The following is a 14,733-nucleotide window of genomic DNA, read 5'->3' as shown; positions in this document are numbered from 1 at the left end:
AAGCTGGTCTTGACCCGGTCTGTGATCTGCAGGTCCCAGGAGATCTGACACATTTGCACCCCTTGTCTCCCTCCACTGATGACTTTAGTGATACTTGTTATAGGTTCCAATACCCTGTTTCCTCTTTCTTTTTAGCACCAGTCACAGTCGAGGGTTATTTATGTGTTCATTTCCCTGTCTCCCTGGCTAGAAACTTCTGTGATGGCCGGGACCCTGTCTGCTCTGCCGTCGCCCCCCAGGGCTAGCGTGATTTCTGGAATGTACCTTCTCGGGTCCGCTGTCCTTCCCAGCATGGCACCGAGCAGTCACATCTCCTGGCTGAGACTCGGGCTCCTCTATGAGGACTGGGCTGTGCTGGGCTCTGCAGGCCGCCATGAGCTCTAAACGAAAAGCCCTGGCACAGATTGGGCACCAGGCTCATCTCAGGTGGAAGCGTGACCTACAGCTGCTCCTGGGGGCGGGTGGGGCAAGGCCTTTGCAGAAGTCACTGGCTGTGGGCTGATCACAGTGACGTCATGTGGCACTCTAAGCCTTGGGCCGGACTGGCCTTGGGTGTGTCCCTGACACAAGGCCGAGTGTGACTGGGCCCAGAACCCTAGGTACCTTCCCCTCTTGCGTCCCGTTCATCTCAACATTAATTGAGGCCCCGGCCTGGCAGATGTTGAAGGTGGGTGTTGAAAGCTCTGGGCTTGGCCTTATTGGAGTTTATTCCTCCTGGAAACGGTGAGCTCAGACTTTGGGCCGAGCACAGAGTGAAGCAGACAAAGCTAGCAGTCAAGTCCTGTCCCTGAGTGGTTGATCATCAGGTGGGGCTGACAAATGAGCAGACACACAGGGCAGCCTTCAGTCTGTAGTTGTGGGGGCTCAGAGGAGGCACCTGACCACCATGCAGGGCATCTGGGGAGGCTTCCTGGAGGAGGCATAATGGGAGTTGACCGTGAAAGGGGGTGGGGAATTGGCTTTCTCTGTCAGAGAACTGCATTCACCATGGCCTGCTGGGGAGTGTATCGGGCCTGGAGTGTGAGGTAGGCAAGGGAAAGGTGGTGGGGTGGGGCATTGGCGTGACTCAGACCCTGAAAGGCTTGCACCCTTTCAGGGGTCAGGGTTCTCTTCAGAGGCAGCCTGAGCCTTAGATGGCTTCTAAGCAGGAGAGTCTCTGTGACATTCCCTTTTGAGGCCTCAGTTTTCTCATCTGTAAAGTGAGGGATGTGTGCTGAGCTTCTAATGAGATGACGCACTTTTCCAAGGGGTTGGGAAAGAAACTGGGTCATCCCCAGGCACGGCCTCCTGTCTCTGCCCTTTGGCTCTTCTGCTGTTGGGGTCAGGAAAGCCTGACCAAGGGGGCCTTGGGTCCAGCCGGTCCAGGGTCTGATAAAAAGGTGGTATCTGGGACTGGCCCCAGAGACTTCACAGCCACTGTTCTCATGACCCCCAGACACTCCTGGGTTTCCATTCCCGTTCCCACTGCTGTCCATGGCCGGGTTGCCGTCCCAGGGCCTCAAGGAGTGGTGGTCCAGTCTGGCTACCTGTGTCCAGCCTGCTGCGCTGCCTCGGACAGATGCTTTACCTCCCTGGGCCCAGAGCCTCATCTGAAACCTCCCTTTTCCCAAGCACCTTCAGTGATCACGGGAGGGACTGCTGGGAAGGAAAGGGGCCCTCCCGTCTGTCAGGCCGCTGGCAGGCTGTGACAGTGTGAAACCAGGTACACTCTGCCTTGATACCATGGTTTCTAGCGGTGCCCAGTCCAAGTACAGATCACCTTGGCCTTCATGGAGACAACTGGAGGCTGTCATTGCCCCTCCTAATAGATTCAGCTTTGTTTTGTTTAGTGAGTGTCTTCACTGGGCCAGGCACCTTGCCAGCACTTCAAATTCTGGTCCTTATGAAGTCAGTGCTGTCGGTCCCGTTAAACAGATGTGAAAACCGAGTCTTAGAGAAGTTCAGTGATCCAGTCCCAGGTCTTCGTCATTCTAAAGGATGGCCCTCTGTCCTTTTCTGGGGTGACAGGGGCATCCTGCAGAATGGTCAGCTGTGTCCTGGGGGTGAGGCCTTTAACCTTTCCTCTCAAGGAAGCATCTTTCCCTTCAGGGAAGCCGTGAGAGTCAGGTGGAGCTGGAGCTGCGTCCCGTTCCACCTGGAGGGCAGCTGGCCGCAACAGCTTCTTTCTCCTGTCCTTCCCAGCTAGAGCCAGCTAGTTTCCTGAAACTTGCTCGCTCACCTTCCTTTGGGGCTTCCCTCATAGCGCAGTTGGTAAAGAATCTGCCTGCAATGCAGGAGACCCCGGTTCAATTCTCGGGTCGGGAAGATCCGCTGGAGAAGGGATAGGCTACCCACTCCAGTCTTCTTGGGCTTCCCTGTGGCTCAGCTGGTAAAGAATCCGCCTGCAATGCAGGAGGCCTGGGTTTGATCCCTGGGTTGGGAAGATCCCCTGGAGAAGGAAACAGCTTACCCACTCCAGTATTCCGGCCCCATAGTCCATGGGGTTGCAAAGAGTTGGACAAGACTGAGTGACTTTCACTTCGCTTCACTTCCTTTAAGAAAAACACCATCATTTTTTTTCTGTAAAATAGTAATAGAAAATTCAATTTACTCAGAAGAGTATAAGAAGAAAAAGGAACTGCTGTCGCATCATCACTTGGCTGTCCCTGCCGACACCTGGGAGGTGCGCCTACCTCGTCCTCATCTCTGTGTCCCCAGAACTCAGGGCCCGGCGCCGAGCAGCTGCTCAACACATAGTTATGACCAAACAAAAAAGATGAACAAGCGCAGTTCAGAAAATTGCAATCACAGATCATATTTGTCCTTTGACGCGGCCTTTTTCACTCTTGATGATGCTGGCCTTTCTCCCTGTGGGATTTGCTCTCACTGCCTGGATGTAATTTACCTGCCACGTCTGTTGTGGCTGAGCGTTTCGTCGCTGGGAAGAACATCCGCGTGTTTGTCCAGAGACCGAATCTCTGCTTAGCTAAAGTGCCTTCTTAGAAGGGGCGTTGTGGGGCCACAGGATGGAACAGAAGGGGCAACCTCCCCTTTCCTGGGTGTCTGGAAGATGCTTGCTGCTCCTTGGGCTGTGGGGGAGACACAGGCAGAGGCCCAGGCTGATTTCTGAGAAGCGCTGTGGTTGCAGGAGCAGGCAGGTCAGAGGAGAGAGGAATGAATTACGGTTTGTGCTCTCCTAAGTCCAATCGGAGCAAATGGAGTTCATCCTCCTCTGAAGACAGAATGTACCTTTCTGGAATCGATCCGGGGTTGGGAGGGGAGGTTGATGGATACTCCAAGTAAACCTCCATGGCACGCTGAGAGACAGCCTCCATTACTGCCTTCCCAGATTCCTAGTTGGATGGACATCCTGGGTCCCCAGGGCTAGCAGGTCACGCTGGACTGGAGTTCATGGCCATTGCACATCCCTAGCTCACCAGACCCACTGGCATTGATGAGAGCCCCCCCTCCCCCACTGCCTGCCCCATACCTCCCCCTGGACCCCTCCCAACTCCCACACCACCAAGCAGCCCCTGCCCAGGCCACGGACCCCATGCTGCTGAATCCGATGGCCAGTCTTCCTCTGTACCTCTCGGGAGCTGCCCGTCGAGTCCTTCCTTCTTCTAGAAACACTTTTTTTCTCTTAGCTTCCCTGGTTCTCTGTTTTTCTCCTTCTGTCTACAGACTTCTTATTTACCATTTTCCTTGCTGATTTTGTGTCTCCTCCCTGACCTCCCAAGGTTGGTCTGCCACCACTCTGGAATGCTCTCTTGTTTTCCTCTCTCCATTTTCTCCCAAGGCTTCCCCAGTGGCTCAGACGGTAAAGCATCTGCCTACAATGTGGGAGACCCGGGTTTGATCCCTGGGTCGGGAAGATCCCCTGGAGAAGGAAGTGGTAATCCACTCCAGTACTCTTGCCTGGAAAATCCCATGGACGGAGGAGCCTGGTAGGCTGCAGTCCATGGGGGTCACAAAGAGTCAGACATCACTGAGCAACTAAACTTTCTTTTCCACTTACTAGATGTGTGGCCTGAGGTAGCTCACTTAGCTTCTCTGTGACTCACTTGCCTCATCTCTATGATGGGTCTGATAACTACCTACCTCTCCAGTTCCTGCAAGGATGATATGCTCCCCTTCTCTCATCACAGGATTTGGCACGTAATAGGTGCCTTGTAACTGTCCTCTGTGGTCACTCATTCATTCTCTGATTCACTCAGCAAGTGTTGTTGGGGTGCCTCCTGCATGCTGGGCTCTGTTCTAAGCGCGGAGAACACCGAGAGAACTAAACAGATGTAGGCCCTGCTTACTTGAAACTCATATCCTGGGGTAGGGGAAATAGACAGGAAGTAAGTGAATGTCCATTTGTCACATGGAAAGCAGTAACAGGGCAGAGCGAGGGGCAGGGGGCCCAGAGTCAGGCTCACAGCACAGAGCAGCCTGGGGTTGGCTGGGCACAGCGCTGGGAGCTGGGAGCCTGTACTGCCTCGCCCCAGGCTGGCTTGGGCACCTCCGCTGGGCCCAGAGCTGGCGGTTCTCGTCAACCAGTGCTGGGCTAGTCCTGGGAGTGCGGAGGGAACCACTAACCATAAAGGTTAGACTCCATAAAGGAGTCTAAAAGCCCAGTTTTCAGCGTGCAGTCCTTAACCTGCTCCGGCTTTGTGCTCTCGGCGCACAGTGTGATACCAGGTGGGCTGTACCTTGATACCACGGGACCCCCTAGGCTCCTGCCTTAGGAGCAGGCATCCAGTGACTGAGGCTCAGTGACATTTGCAGACCAAGGCTTACAGCTGCGTAGGTGGCATAGTCTCATCTGGACGAGGCCAGGCCTGGACCAGGCAGAGCTACTCAGTGAGGAGTGGTCACAGGGAACCTCACCTGGGAGCATGGGAGACATGCAAATCGGATCCCAGGACCATAATAAGCTTCCAGATGATTCTGCTGCAGCCCTAGCTGGACAAGTGCTCGGTCAGTTTTGGATGGTAGGGCATCCTTGGGTTAGCAGTGCAAGCTTAGGGAGGGAGGCCTCGGTGAATGCTGGCTGCACTCCTTTCAGAGTGCCCCAGGCAAGAGGGACACTACCCGCCCCGCGCCTCTGCTGACCTGGTCTCTTCCTTCTCCCAGGACCCCAAGTGATGGTGGTTTACACGGAGGAGGAGCTGAGCCCTGTGAGACTGGTTAGCACGGCGGAGCTGGGAGCGGTGCCTGCTGGCTGGCGGGAGTGAACGTGAGATCTCAGCGTCTCAACTTGAGAGGAAGCATGTCTAAGAAAGGCCGGAGCAAGGGCGAGAAGCCCGAGATGGAGATGGACCCGGTGCAGATGGCCAACGAGGAGCTGCGGGCCAAGCTGACCAGCATTCAGATCGAGTTCCAGCAGGAAAAGAGCAAGGTGGGAGGCGCGCGGGTCTCCCGGCTCAGGTGAGGGGTGGGCTGTGAATTCCTGGTGGACAGACTGCCCCGGGAGGGTGTCTCCCAGGGCTGGGGTGGGATTGGACATTCCACCTCTCTGAGCCTCAACTTGCCCCTCAATAAGATGGGTATAACATCGGTACAGAGGCCACGAGGGTGTGAATCCTGTCCCACCCCCTACCTTTGGCTCTGATCTCAGGCCAGTTACTTCACTCTCCATACCATATCTCCCCTTGCCTGCAAGATGGGATCATAATAAGACCACCTGATGGGCTGGTGGTCAGGAGTGAGGGTGTAAATACAGATACATGAAGGGCTCGGTACGGAGCCGGGCTCTGTGATGGGAGCCTCTGCTCTGGTAAGGCAGGTATGAGCTTTGGAGCCAGTCAGTACAATGCCCAGGTGGGTGCCAGTCAAAGGGCAGGCATGATGGGCAGCCAGTGACAGTGGGAGGAGCCCAGGCTTTCTAATCTTGTAGACCTGGCTTTAGACCTCACCTAGGCTCCTGACTGACTTCATAATCTTAGACAAGTGATCTAAAGTCTCCGAACCTCCATTTTCTCATCTATAATATGGTATCATAATGACCGCCCGATTTAAGGTTGTCTTGGGCTTCCATAGTAGCTGTCGGTAAAGAATCTGCCTGCAATGCAAGAGACCCAGGTTTGATCCTTGGGTTGGGAAGATTCCCTGGAGGAGGGCATGGCAACCCACTCCAGTATTCTTGCCTGGAGAATCCCATGGACAGAGGAGCCTGGCGGACCACAGTCCATGGGGTTGCAAGAGTCAGATACAACTTAGCGATTAAACCACCACCAAAGATCTATAAAGAAAGCTGAGTGCCGAAGAATTGATGCTTTTGAACTGTGGTATTGGAGAACACTCTCCAGAGTCCCTTGGACTGCAAGGAGATCCAACCAGTCCATCCTAAAGGAAATCAGTCCTGACTATTCATTGGAAGGACTGATGCTGAAGCTGAAACTCCAATACTTTGGTCACCTGATGGGAAGAACTGACTCATTGAAAAAGACCCTGATGCTGGGAAAGATGGAAGGTGGGAGGAGAAGGGGACGCCAAAGGATGAGATGGTTGGATGGCATCACCGACTCGATGGACATTAGTTTGAGCAAGCTCCGGGAGTTGGTGATGGACCGGGAAGCCTGGTGTGCTGCAGTCCATGGGGTTGCAAAGAGTCAGACACGACTGAGTGACTGAACTGAACTGAAAGATCTCAGGTGATGGAAACGAAGAAAGCCCCCCCTTGCACAGCCACGGTCCTTTATGTTGGTGTGGTTCTGACCCGGGTGGTTTGAGGGAAAAGTAGGCAAGGTGGGAGGTGCTCTGCCAGCCCAGAGAGGAGCCGCCATTCGCTTGAGAAGAGAAAGAGGATGGGATTTGGGCTTGCTCCTGGGGGACTCATCTGAGAACCTTGTCTGGCTGGGGACATGAAGGTTGTACCCTCAGCCCCGCAGGTCCCCTCCTACCCTGCCCATAGACCTGAGGGCAGGGAGGGCCTGCCCCGGGAATAGCTGTAGGTGTCTGGTTGAGAGCTGGGACTCTGGCAGCAGCTGCAGTGCTGAGCAGGGTCCAGCTTCTGGGTGGGGAGGGGGCTGAGGCTTGGTCCTTGGCTCTGAGCGCAGCTCAAGACGGCTGCATGGAGAACAGGGGCAGAGTCCCCGAGCTGGGGCAATGAAGACTGGGCTTCTGGAGCTTGGGGACACGTGTGCCCCCTCCCGTGCCCAGACTCTCACGGGTTCCAGAGGCAGTGCAGCCAGAGTCTTTCAGCACAGCTGCTGGTGGTGCAGCCTGTCCACACCCTGCCCAGCCCAGGAAGGATTCTCCCGCCAGGATCCCCCGGGGTTATCCTCTGCCCAGCTGGGCCTGAGCCGCTGACTAGGAAGGAGCAACAGCAGCTGTGTCTGTGGGACCAGTGTCATTTGACCAGGTCTCCATCCCACCTCCACCACCTAATGCGCCTTGAGGTCTTGGGGCAAGCCAGGTAGCTGCCTAATGCCTCAGTTTCCCCATCTGTTAAATGGGGACATCTGATGTGTCTGCCTCCCTCAGTTGTCTAAGGAATGAATGAGAGTCATATCCAGGGCCCAGGGAACCGCCTGTCATGTGTAGTTACTCAGGGGTTGGCAGACATTTCTTATGTGTCTGCTACACAGGCTGCGCCAGGTACTGTGGAGGGCCTCCTCACCCTCGCAGTGATCTGTGAGGTTAGATGAGGCTCTCCCCACTTTGTTGTCCTTTAGTTGCTAAGTCGTGTCTGATTGTTTGCAACCCACGGACTGTAGTCTGTCAGGCTTCTCTGGCCATGGGATTTCCCAGGCAAGAATACTGGAGTGGGTTGCCATTCCCTTCTCCAAGGGATCTTTCTGATTCAGGGATCAAACCCACATCTCCTGAATTGTCAGGCAGGTTCTTTACTGCTGGGCCACCTGGGAAACCGCCTTCTCCCCACTTGATAGGTGAGCAGGCTGAGGGTCAGGGAGAAGAGGTGGCCGGGCTGCCGTAAACAAAATGCCACAGACCCGGAGGCTTCGACCACAGAGATTTATTTCCTCATAGTCCTGGAGGTTGGGAGTTTGAGATCAGGATTCAGGCAGAGTTGGTTTCCTCCTGGAGCCTCTCTCCTCGACTTATTCCTGTGTCCTCAGATGGCCTTCTCCGTGTGGGTCTGTGTTCTAATCTCTTCTTATAAGGGCACCAGGACCCCACCCTCATGACCTCATTTAACTTAGTGACCTCTTTTAAGACGGTCTTCAAACACAGTCACATTCTGAGGTTCTGGGAGGGATGGTAGTTAGAACCACCACACAGGAACTTGGTGGACATGATTCAGCCCATCACAGCAGGACAGTCCAGTCGTAGGTGTTGGCACGGGGTTGGAAGCCTGGCCTACGAGAACCCCAGCCTGTGCCTCCCTGTCCCCAGCACCTCCTGCCATCACATGCCCTGGCTGCCGTGTTCTCAATCCAGCCACCTTGTGGCCCTTCCAAGGGTGTGTGGAGAGGGGTTTCTGTTCTTGGAGAATTCAGCAATGTGTTTACTGGCTGGTATGACAACCTGTGAAAGTTGCTCAGTCCTGTCTGACTCTTTGCGACCGCATGGACTATACAGTCCATGGAATTCTCCAGGCCAGAATACTGGAGTGGGTAGCCTTTCCCTTTTCTAGGGGATCTTCCCATCCCAGGGATCGAACCGGGGTCTCCTGCATTGCAGGTGGATTCTTTACCAACTAAGCTATCACGACAAACATACATATAAACCTTACAACTGCATTTAACTGTTACATTTATATGATCTCGTGATACCCAGTTTTGACGCTGCAACATTTACAGTCTTGTTACTTCAGTAGAGGAGCCCATAGGATCAAGGGTTGTTGGGAACACACCTGTTGTTTCTTTGAGCCCCCCTGGGCCTGTGTCCCAGGCCTGAGCTGGGCATTTGGAGGTGACTCAGAAATGACCCCATTCTCAGACAGGCCGGGTGCTCAGATGCTCAGGGAGCTAGGCGGATGACAGTACTTGGCTTGTGGTACCAGGGATCTTAGGAAACCATGCAGTGGTCAGAGGGGCCTGAGAAAGCTTTGCAGAGGTGGTCTGGAGCCAACTCTGAAGGATTTTGCTAGCTGGTGAGAAAGGGAGCAGGATTCACATCATCCCAAGTATCCAGCATCACCTGGGGGCTTCCTCAGTGTCACCTGGGGTACCAGGTCACTGGGGGCAGAGTCCCTGACTTGTTGAGGCCCACATTCTGGGGTGGGTGGGGGCAGAGAGGGCAGTGGTCAATACATGGGCTCAAGACAGGCCATGGAGCTTCCAGTTGCTGCCCACCACTCGACAGCTGGTGATTCCTGCAATGAGCAGCCTATCTTGGTCTGGATCTACCGTGTCAGGGACTAATCCAGCTACAGAAGCGAGTCAGGCCCCATCCTGCCCTGCAGGGGCTGGCCTAGTGGGTATGCTGGGAGGGCTGGAACTGGGATGTGTTCTGTGCGGTGATGGAGGGAATCACACCCCAGGGACCCAGAGGAGGCCCTAACCCAGTCAAGGAAGGCTTCCAGACCCTCCTGGAGAATGGAAGGAAGGCACCAGGCAGAGGGACCAAAGAGCCTAGGAGCCGGGACCCCCAGGGGAATGGATGCTGTCATTGATTATTTACAAACTGCCAGGCCCATCATCCTTTCATTCTTTCTTTTGCTCAGTCCACAGCTGGTTATTGAGCATCTACCATGTGCCATGCCCTGTCCCAGAAACCGCGCTGTCCTGGAGACCCTCTCCCGGAGCAGGTGTCTAGTGGGGGAGGTGGGAAGCAAAGGCCGGGAGATGAACATGTGATATTTGTTCCATAGTGAAAAGTGCCAAGAAAGTAAGACTGGAGAAGCAGGTGGCGTGGGATTGGAGTAGGGGGGGCTCTTTTGGGAGGTGGTCGGCAACACAGGGGTGCTGCAGGTGGGGGAGGGCAGGCTGCAGAGACATGGCCACAAGCCCTCCAGGCAGAGGGAACAGCTCGGGAAAAGGCCTGCAGGTGGGAAGGTGCCTGCGTGTTCGAGGTGCAGCGGGGCAGGGAGGTGGCCTGAGCTGGGCAGTCAGGGAGAAGGACCAGAGAGCCATAAACCAGGGTCAGTCCTAGGGGCCGGGGAGGACTCCGGCTTGTGTGTTGCATGCGACAGAGCTCTCGAGGGTTTCTGTTTGTGTTCTTTTGTATTTTTTGTATGTGTCCATTCAGTCATTTATATCACTACGAACTCTCATTTTATACTTTGGGTTGTCATCCAATACTATTAGGTTGGCCAAACAAAAAAAGTTTGTTTGGTTAATGAATACGTTGTTCAACCAAGTTCTTGGTGAAAATGAAAAATGTCTTTTATTTTCACTTAAAACTGAGTGGACTTTTTAGCCAACCCAATACCTTATTTTGCTCAAACCTTTCCAGCTTTGGCCACTGGATCTCTTCTAGCTGGCTCCTGTGTCCCTTTGACACCCCTGCCACTGTGGCCTTTCTTTGTTAATTTATTCTCGGGCTCACCCATACTTTCTGATCCTGTAAGGTGCTCCTGGTTCATCTTGGATGTTCCCTTCCCCATCCCTAGAGCCACTCACTAAGGCTCTCTGGTCGCTTTTATTGGAAAATGGCTTGAGAAACCAAGATCTGGGCACTGGGGGTGCTTACCACTGCTGGCATGCCGTTACTTCTGGGCTTAGCTAGAAGAGCAAGGAAGTGTATGCATATATACTAACTGTGTATGTATACATATCTAAGATATTTCTAAATGTAACATCTAAATGAATGTTAAGTTAATGTTGAGTTCTTACTGATGTCCCCAGCCTAATCCACTACCACTTGGATCCTCTGGCCTCCTCCCCTTGCTTATGGTGTCCTCTCTCCAGCAGAGAGAGCCTGACCCCACCACCCACTTAGTTACTCAACACTCTGCACACACAGGGGTTTCAGAACAATTAGCCTGCACCCTGTGGATTCAGAGGATAGTGGAGGGAAAGTATCTAACATATGAGTTCAGAGGCCTGTGCTGGCCACCAGGGGGCGACTCGGGGCGAGTGCACAGGGGCAGAGGCAGGGTGATTGGTGAGGGGGTGACAGCCCTGGTCTCTTAAGAGGGCTGCAGCTGCCAGCTTGAGCCAGGGTGGTCGCAGGGATGGGTTGAGGAGCGGGGGAGACAGCCAAGCAGAGGCTGACTTCACTGTGCTGATTCGGGGCCGGTGGGCAGCGTTCTTCCTGCCAGCCCCTCCCTCTTCGATGCGTGCCCTTTCTCGGTCATTTTGCCCTTGTTGCATATAGAGCCCAGATGCTGAGACAAGGCTGGTAAGGTCCCCTGTCTCCTGCTGCCCCTCTGGACTTTGTGGGGCAGCTTAGAGGTGTCTGGCGAGTACAGTGACACCCTGACTTCTGTCAACCTGCTCAGTTGGATGGGGTAAGGAGGGGGTGCTCTGTGCACACGGGGGGGCCGCCCCCACCTCACCGTGCTACACTTGGGCCGTGATGCCCACAGAGACTGACAAATCTGAAATCTGCATAGTAGGCAGGCTGGAAGTTTCAGGGAGCATGGATCTCGCAGTAATGAGGCAGAATTCCTTTTTCATCAGGGCATCTCAGTCTTTTCTGATAAGACCTTCAGCTGATTTAAGGCCTTAAGTGAGGTCCACTCACATTATAGAGGCTCATCTGCTTTACTCCAGGGCTGCTGATTTAAATATTAATCATTAAAAAATACCTTCACAGCAGTATCTAGACTCGTGTCTGGTTGAATGACCTGGTACCACGGCCCTGCCCAGTGAACACATAACCATTAACCATCTCGAGGTTAGGTAATTTGCCAAAGGAAATGCGTTCATCGGCACAGATTCAGAATACAACAAGATCCCATCCTTCTGACTTCAGATCACTGTCATTGTTAACCCAGGAAGTCAGGACAGAGTTGCTCCCTCAGAAGGAGCATGCTGGAAGCACTTAGTTCCTCCCTGGGAAATCATGTTCAGTATTTAAAGTTCTGGCATCCTGGCCCTCGGTCCCTTAGGAAGAGGCCCATTCTAGCTCTCAGGCAAGATGGGCCTTCTGACTGTGTCCTTGTTTTTTTTCCGTGATTGTGTTTGATGTAAGGAGACTCGTGTCTTTGCCTGGTAGGTTTTATTTGCTCTTTTCCCTGCTGTTTTAAGTAAGGATTTGTCCACCCCAGGTAACATTGTAAAACTCCTCACCTAAAATTAATTTCAGCATGTTGGTGTGCTATAAACAGTGTGGTCCAGGGGAAATGATGCCACTTCCCATGGAAACAGCCTGTCCATGAGGGACGCATTTGTTTCGGTTCTTTGGAGATTGGTGTCATTTAGAAAACAAATGGATTCCTGTATAATGTGTGTAATTGTGTGATATTTGGAATGGAAAGATCGAATAAAGCCTTTTGGAGTATTTGAAGAAAACACTCCCTTGGCACATCTTACAAATAACGTTGTTTGCTGAATAGACAAATACATTCTGGTGGGACTGGCAGCCTGGCATCTGCAGAACACTTTCTCTGGGGCCAGAGACCTGGGAGTAAAGCCTGGCTCTACCCCTTGGCAGCTCCTCACCCCAGGCAGGTCACTGGGACATCTCTGAACCTTAGTTGCATGCATGCTCAGTCATATCCAACTCTTTGTCACTCTATGGACTATAGCCCACCTGGCTCCTCTCTCGATGGGATTTCCGAGGCAAGAATACCGGAGTTGCCATTTCCTCCTACAGAGGATTTTCCTGATCCAGGGATCAAACCCACATCTCTTGCATCTCCTGCATTGGCAGGCAGATTCTTTACCACTAAGCCACCTGGGAAGTCCGAACCTTGGCTGCTTCCTGGCAAAACAATTGTCCCCATCCTAGGGCAGTGAGGGGTTCATGCCGCTGTGGCGCTGGAGCCCCCCAGTCCCGGCTGGGGAGTGAGGGCACCTCTGTTCCCCACCACCACCCCTTTCTACCTCCAACTCCTCTGTCTCCTCTAACTCCAGAGCTTAGGGCAGGAGCACTGGAAATGTATTTCCGGTCTACACTTTGATGAGACAGATGATTACTGCAGGGCATATTTTGTGACTGATAAATTGTCCTTCCTCGGAAAAACTCCAAGTCGGAGGGGACGTCAGAGCCTGACCCTCCTCTCCAACACCTTCAGATGGCTTTCCACGACTGGGGAAATCTCAGTAAAACAGCAGGGAAGAGTCTGGACGGGGCTGATGGAGGTGGCCGCAGGGGGAACTGGAGGGTGTGGGCCCAGGAGGGTCTCAGGGGCCTGTCACACAAACAGGGACTTGGGGAGGTGGCAGCGAGCCTGGCCAGCACCCCCTGCCCTGGCCCTGACCCTGACCGAGTCTCCCCGCTCTGGCCGCAGGTGGGCAAGCTGCGCGAGCGGCTGCAGGAGGCCAAGCTGGAGCGCGAGCAGGAGCAGCGACGGCACACGGCCTACATCTCGGAGCTCAGGGCCAAGCTGCACGAGGAGAAGACCAAGGAGCTGCAGGCGCTGCGCGAGGTGCTCATCCGCCAGCACGAGCAGGAGGCGGCGCGCACGGCCAAGATCAAGGAGGGCGAGCTGCAGCGGCTGCAAGCCACGCTGAACGTGCTGCGCGACGGCGCGGCCGACAAGGTCAAGACGGCGCTGCTGGCCGAGGCGCGCGACGAGGCGCGCAGGGCCTTCGACGGCGAGCGCCTGCGGCTGCAGCAGGAGATCCTGGAGCTCAAGGCGGCGCGCAAGCAGGCGGAGGAGGCGCTCAGCAACTGCATGCAGGCCGACAAGACCAAGGCGGCCGACCTGCGCGCCGCCTACCAGGCGCACCAGGACGAGGTGCACCGCATCAAGCGCGAGTGCGAGCGCGACATCCGCCGGCTGGTACGTGCGCGGCCCCGCCCCACCTCGTGCGCGCGCCCGTCCTGCTGCGCACGCACCCCCGCGCGTCCCGCGCATGCGCGCCCTGTCCTGGTACACAGGCACCCCGTCCTCCCTGCCCACAGACAGCCCCTCCTTCCGCGCACACGCGCCTCATCCATCCCTGACGCATGCGCGTGACCTCTCTGCAAGCACGTGCCCCATCCTCCCCTCTTGGAGTAGTAAATGGGGGCCACTGAGCTCCCGGCCTGGCTCTTGGCCCTAGGGTTCCAGCAAAGTCCCTCCCATCCTGGGTGCAGAATGGAGGCTTTGGCAGGGCTCTCCTGTTGGTGGGAGACACCGTAAGAAATTGAAGGACTGGAGGCGGAAGGACCAGGTGTCCTTTTGAAGTCCTGTCCAGTTGTCCATCCCTAGACTGGTCACCAGCCAGTGACAGAGCATCAGTTCACATCTTAACAATCCACTACCAAGAAAGGCAGAAGAGATGCACTGATTTTAAATTTCTAATATATAGAAAATCTAAGCACATACCAGGACTGAGGTCTCAGAGGTGTTCCGCAGCCCCTTCCCCCTCCGTGCATGGAGGTGGTGTTGTCACCTAATAGGAAGAGAAGGCTTTGGAGAAGGTCTCTTCTGGGTGTGAATCTAGACTTCTTCACTTGTCAGCTGTGTGACCCCGATCAGGTTGCATACGGTCATTAAATCTCTGGTGCCTCATCTGCAGAAGGAGAAATGATCCCATATCTGTTCCAGCATGCTGAGAATTAAGTTAAGCCTCTATCAACAGCCTATAGTTTCTGTAATAAGAGACATATAAAATATGTTCCTCTGTCATAGGAAATGTATAAAAAAAGGGAAAGTGTTAGTCACTCAGTCGCTATAGCCATGGACTATAGCCCATCAGGCTCCTCTGTCCATGGGATTTTCCAGGCAAGAATACTGGAGTAGATTGCCATACCTTCCTCCAG

The 14,733-nt window shown here is 54.3% G+C and overlaps 1 protein-coding gene across 3 annotated transcripts in view; it reads left to right on the top strand.

The window, feature by feature from the left end:
• The window catches only part of JAKMIP1 (janus kinase and microtubule interacting protein 1), a 126,542-nt gene that overhangs the window by 49,044 nt on the left and 62,765 nt on the right, over positions 1 to 14,733 (top strand). For 2 of the 3 annotated variants that reach the window (XM_061145164.1, XM_061145165.1), the window contains exons 3-4: positions 5,101 to 5,365; positions 13,274 to 13,768. In XM_061145164.1, coding sequence (XP_061001147.1) covers positions 5,237 to 5,365; positions 13,274 to 13,768 — 624 coding nt within the window. In that variant the 5' untranslated portion in view covers positions 5,101 to 5,236. The remainder of the gene's footprint in view (positions 1 to 5,100; positions 5,366 to 13,273; positions 13,769 to 14,733) is intronic. The other variant, XM_061145166.1, reaches the window with a different exon arrangement.

The sequence above is a fragment of the Dama dama genome, chromosome 6 (assembly GCF_033118175.1).
Source record: "Dama dama isolate Ldn47 chromosome 6, ASM3311817v1, whole genome shotgun sequence".
NCBI lineage: Eukaryota > Metazoa > Chordata > Mammalia > Artiodactyla > Cervidae > Dama > Dama dama.
This window is presented reverse-complemented; position numbering and strand designations above follow the sequence as displayed.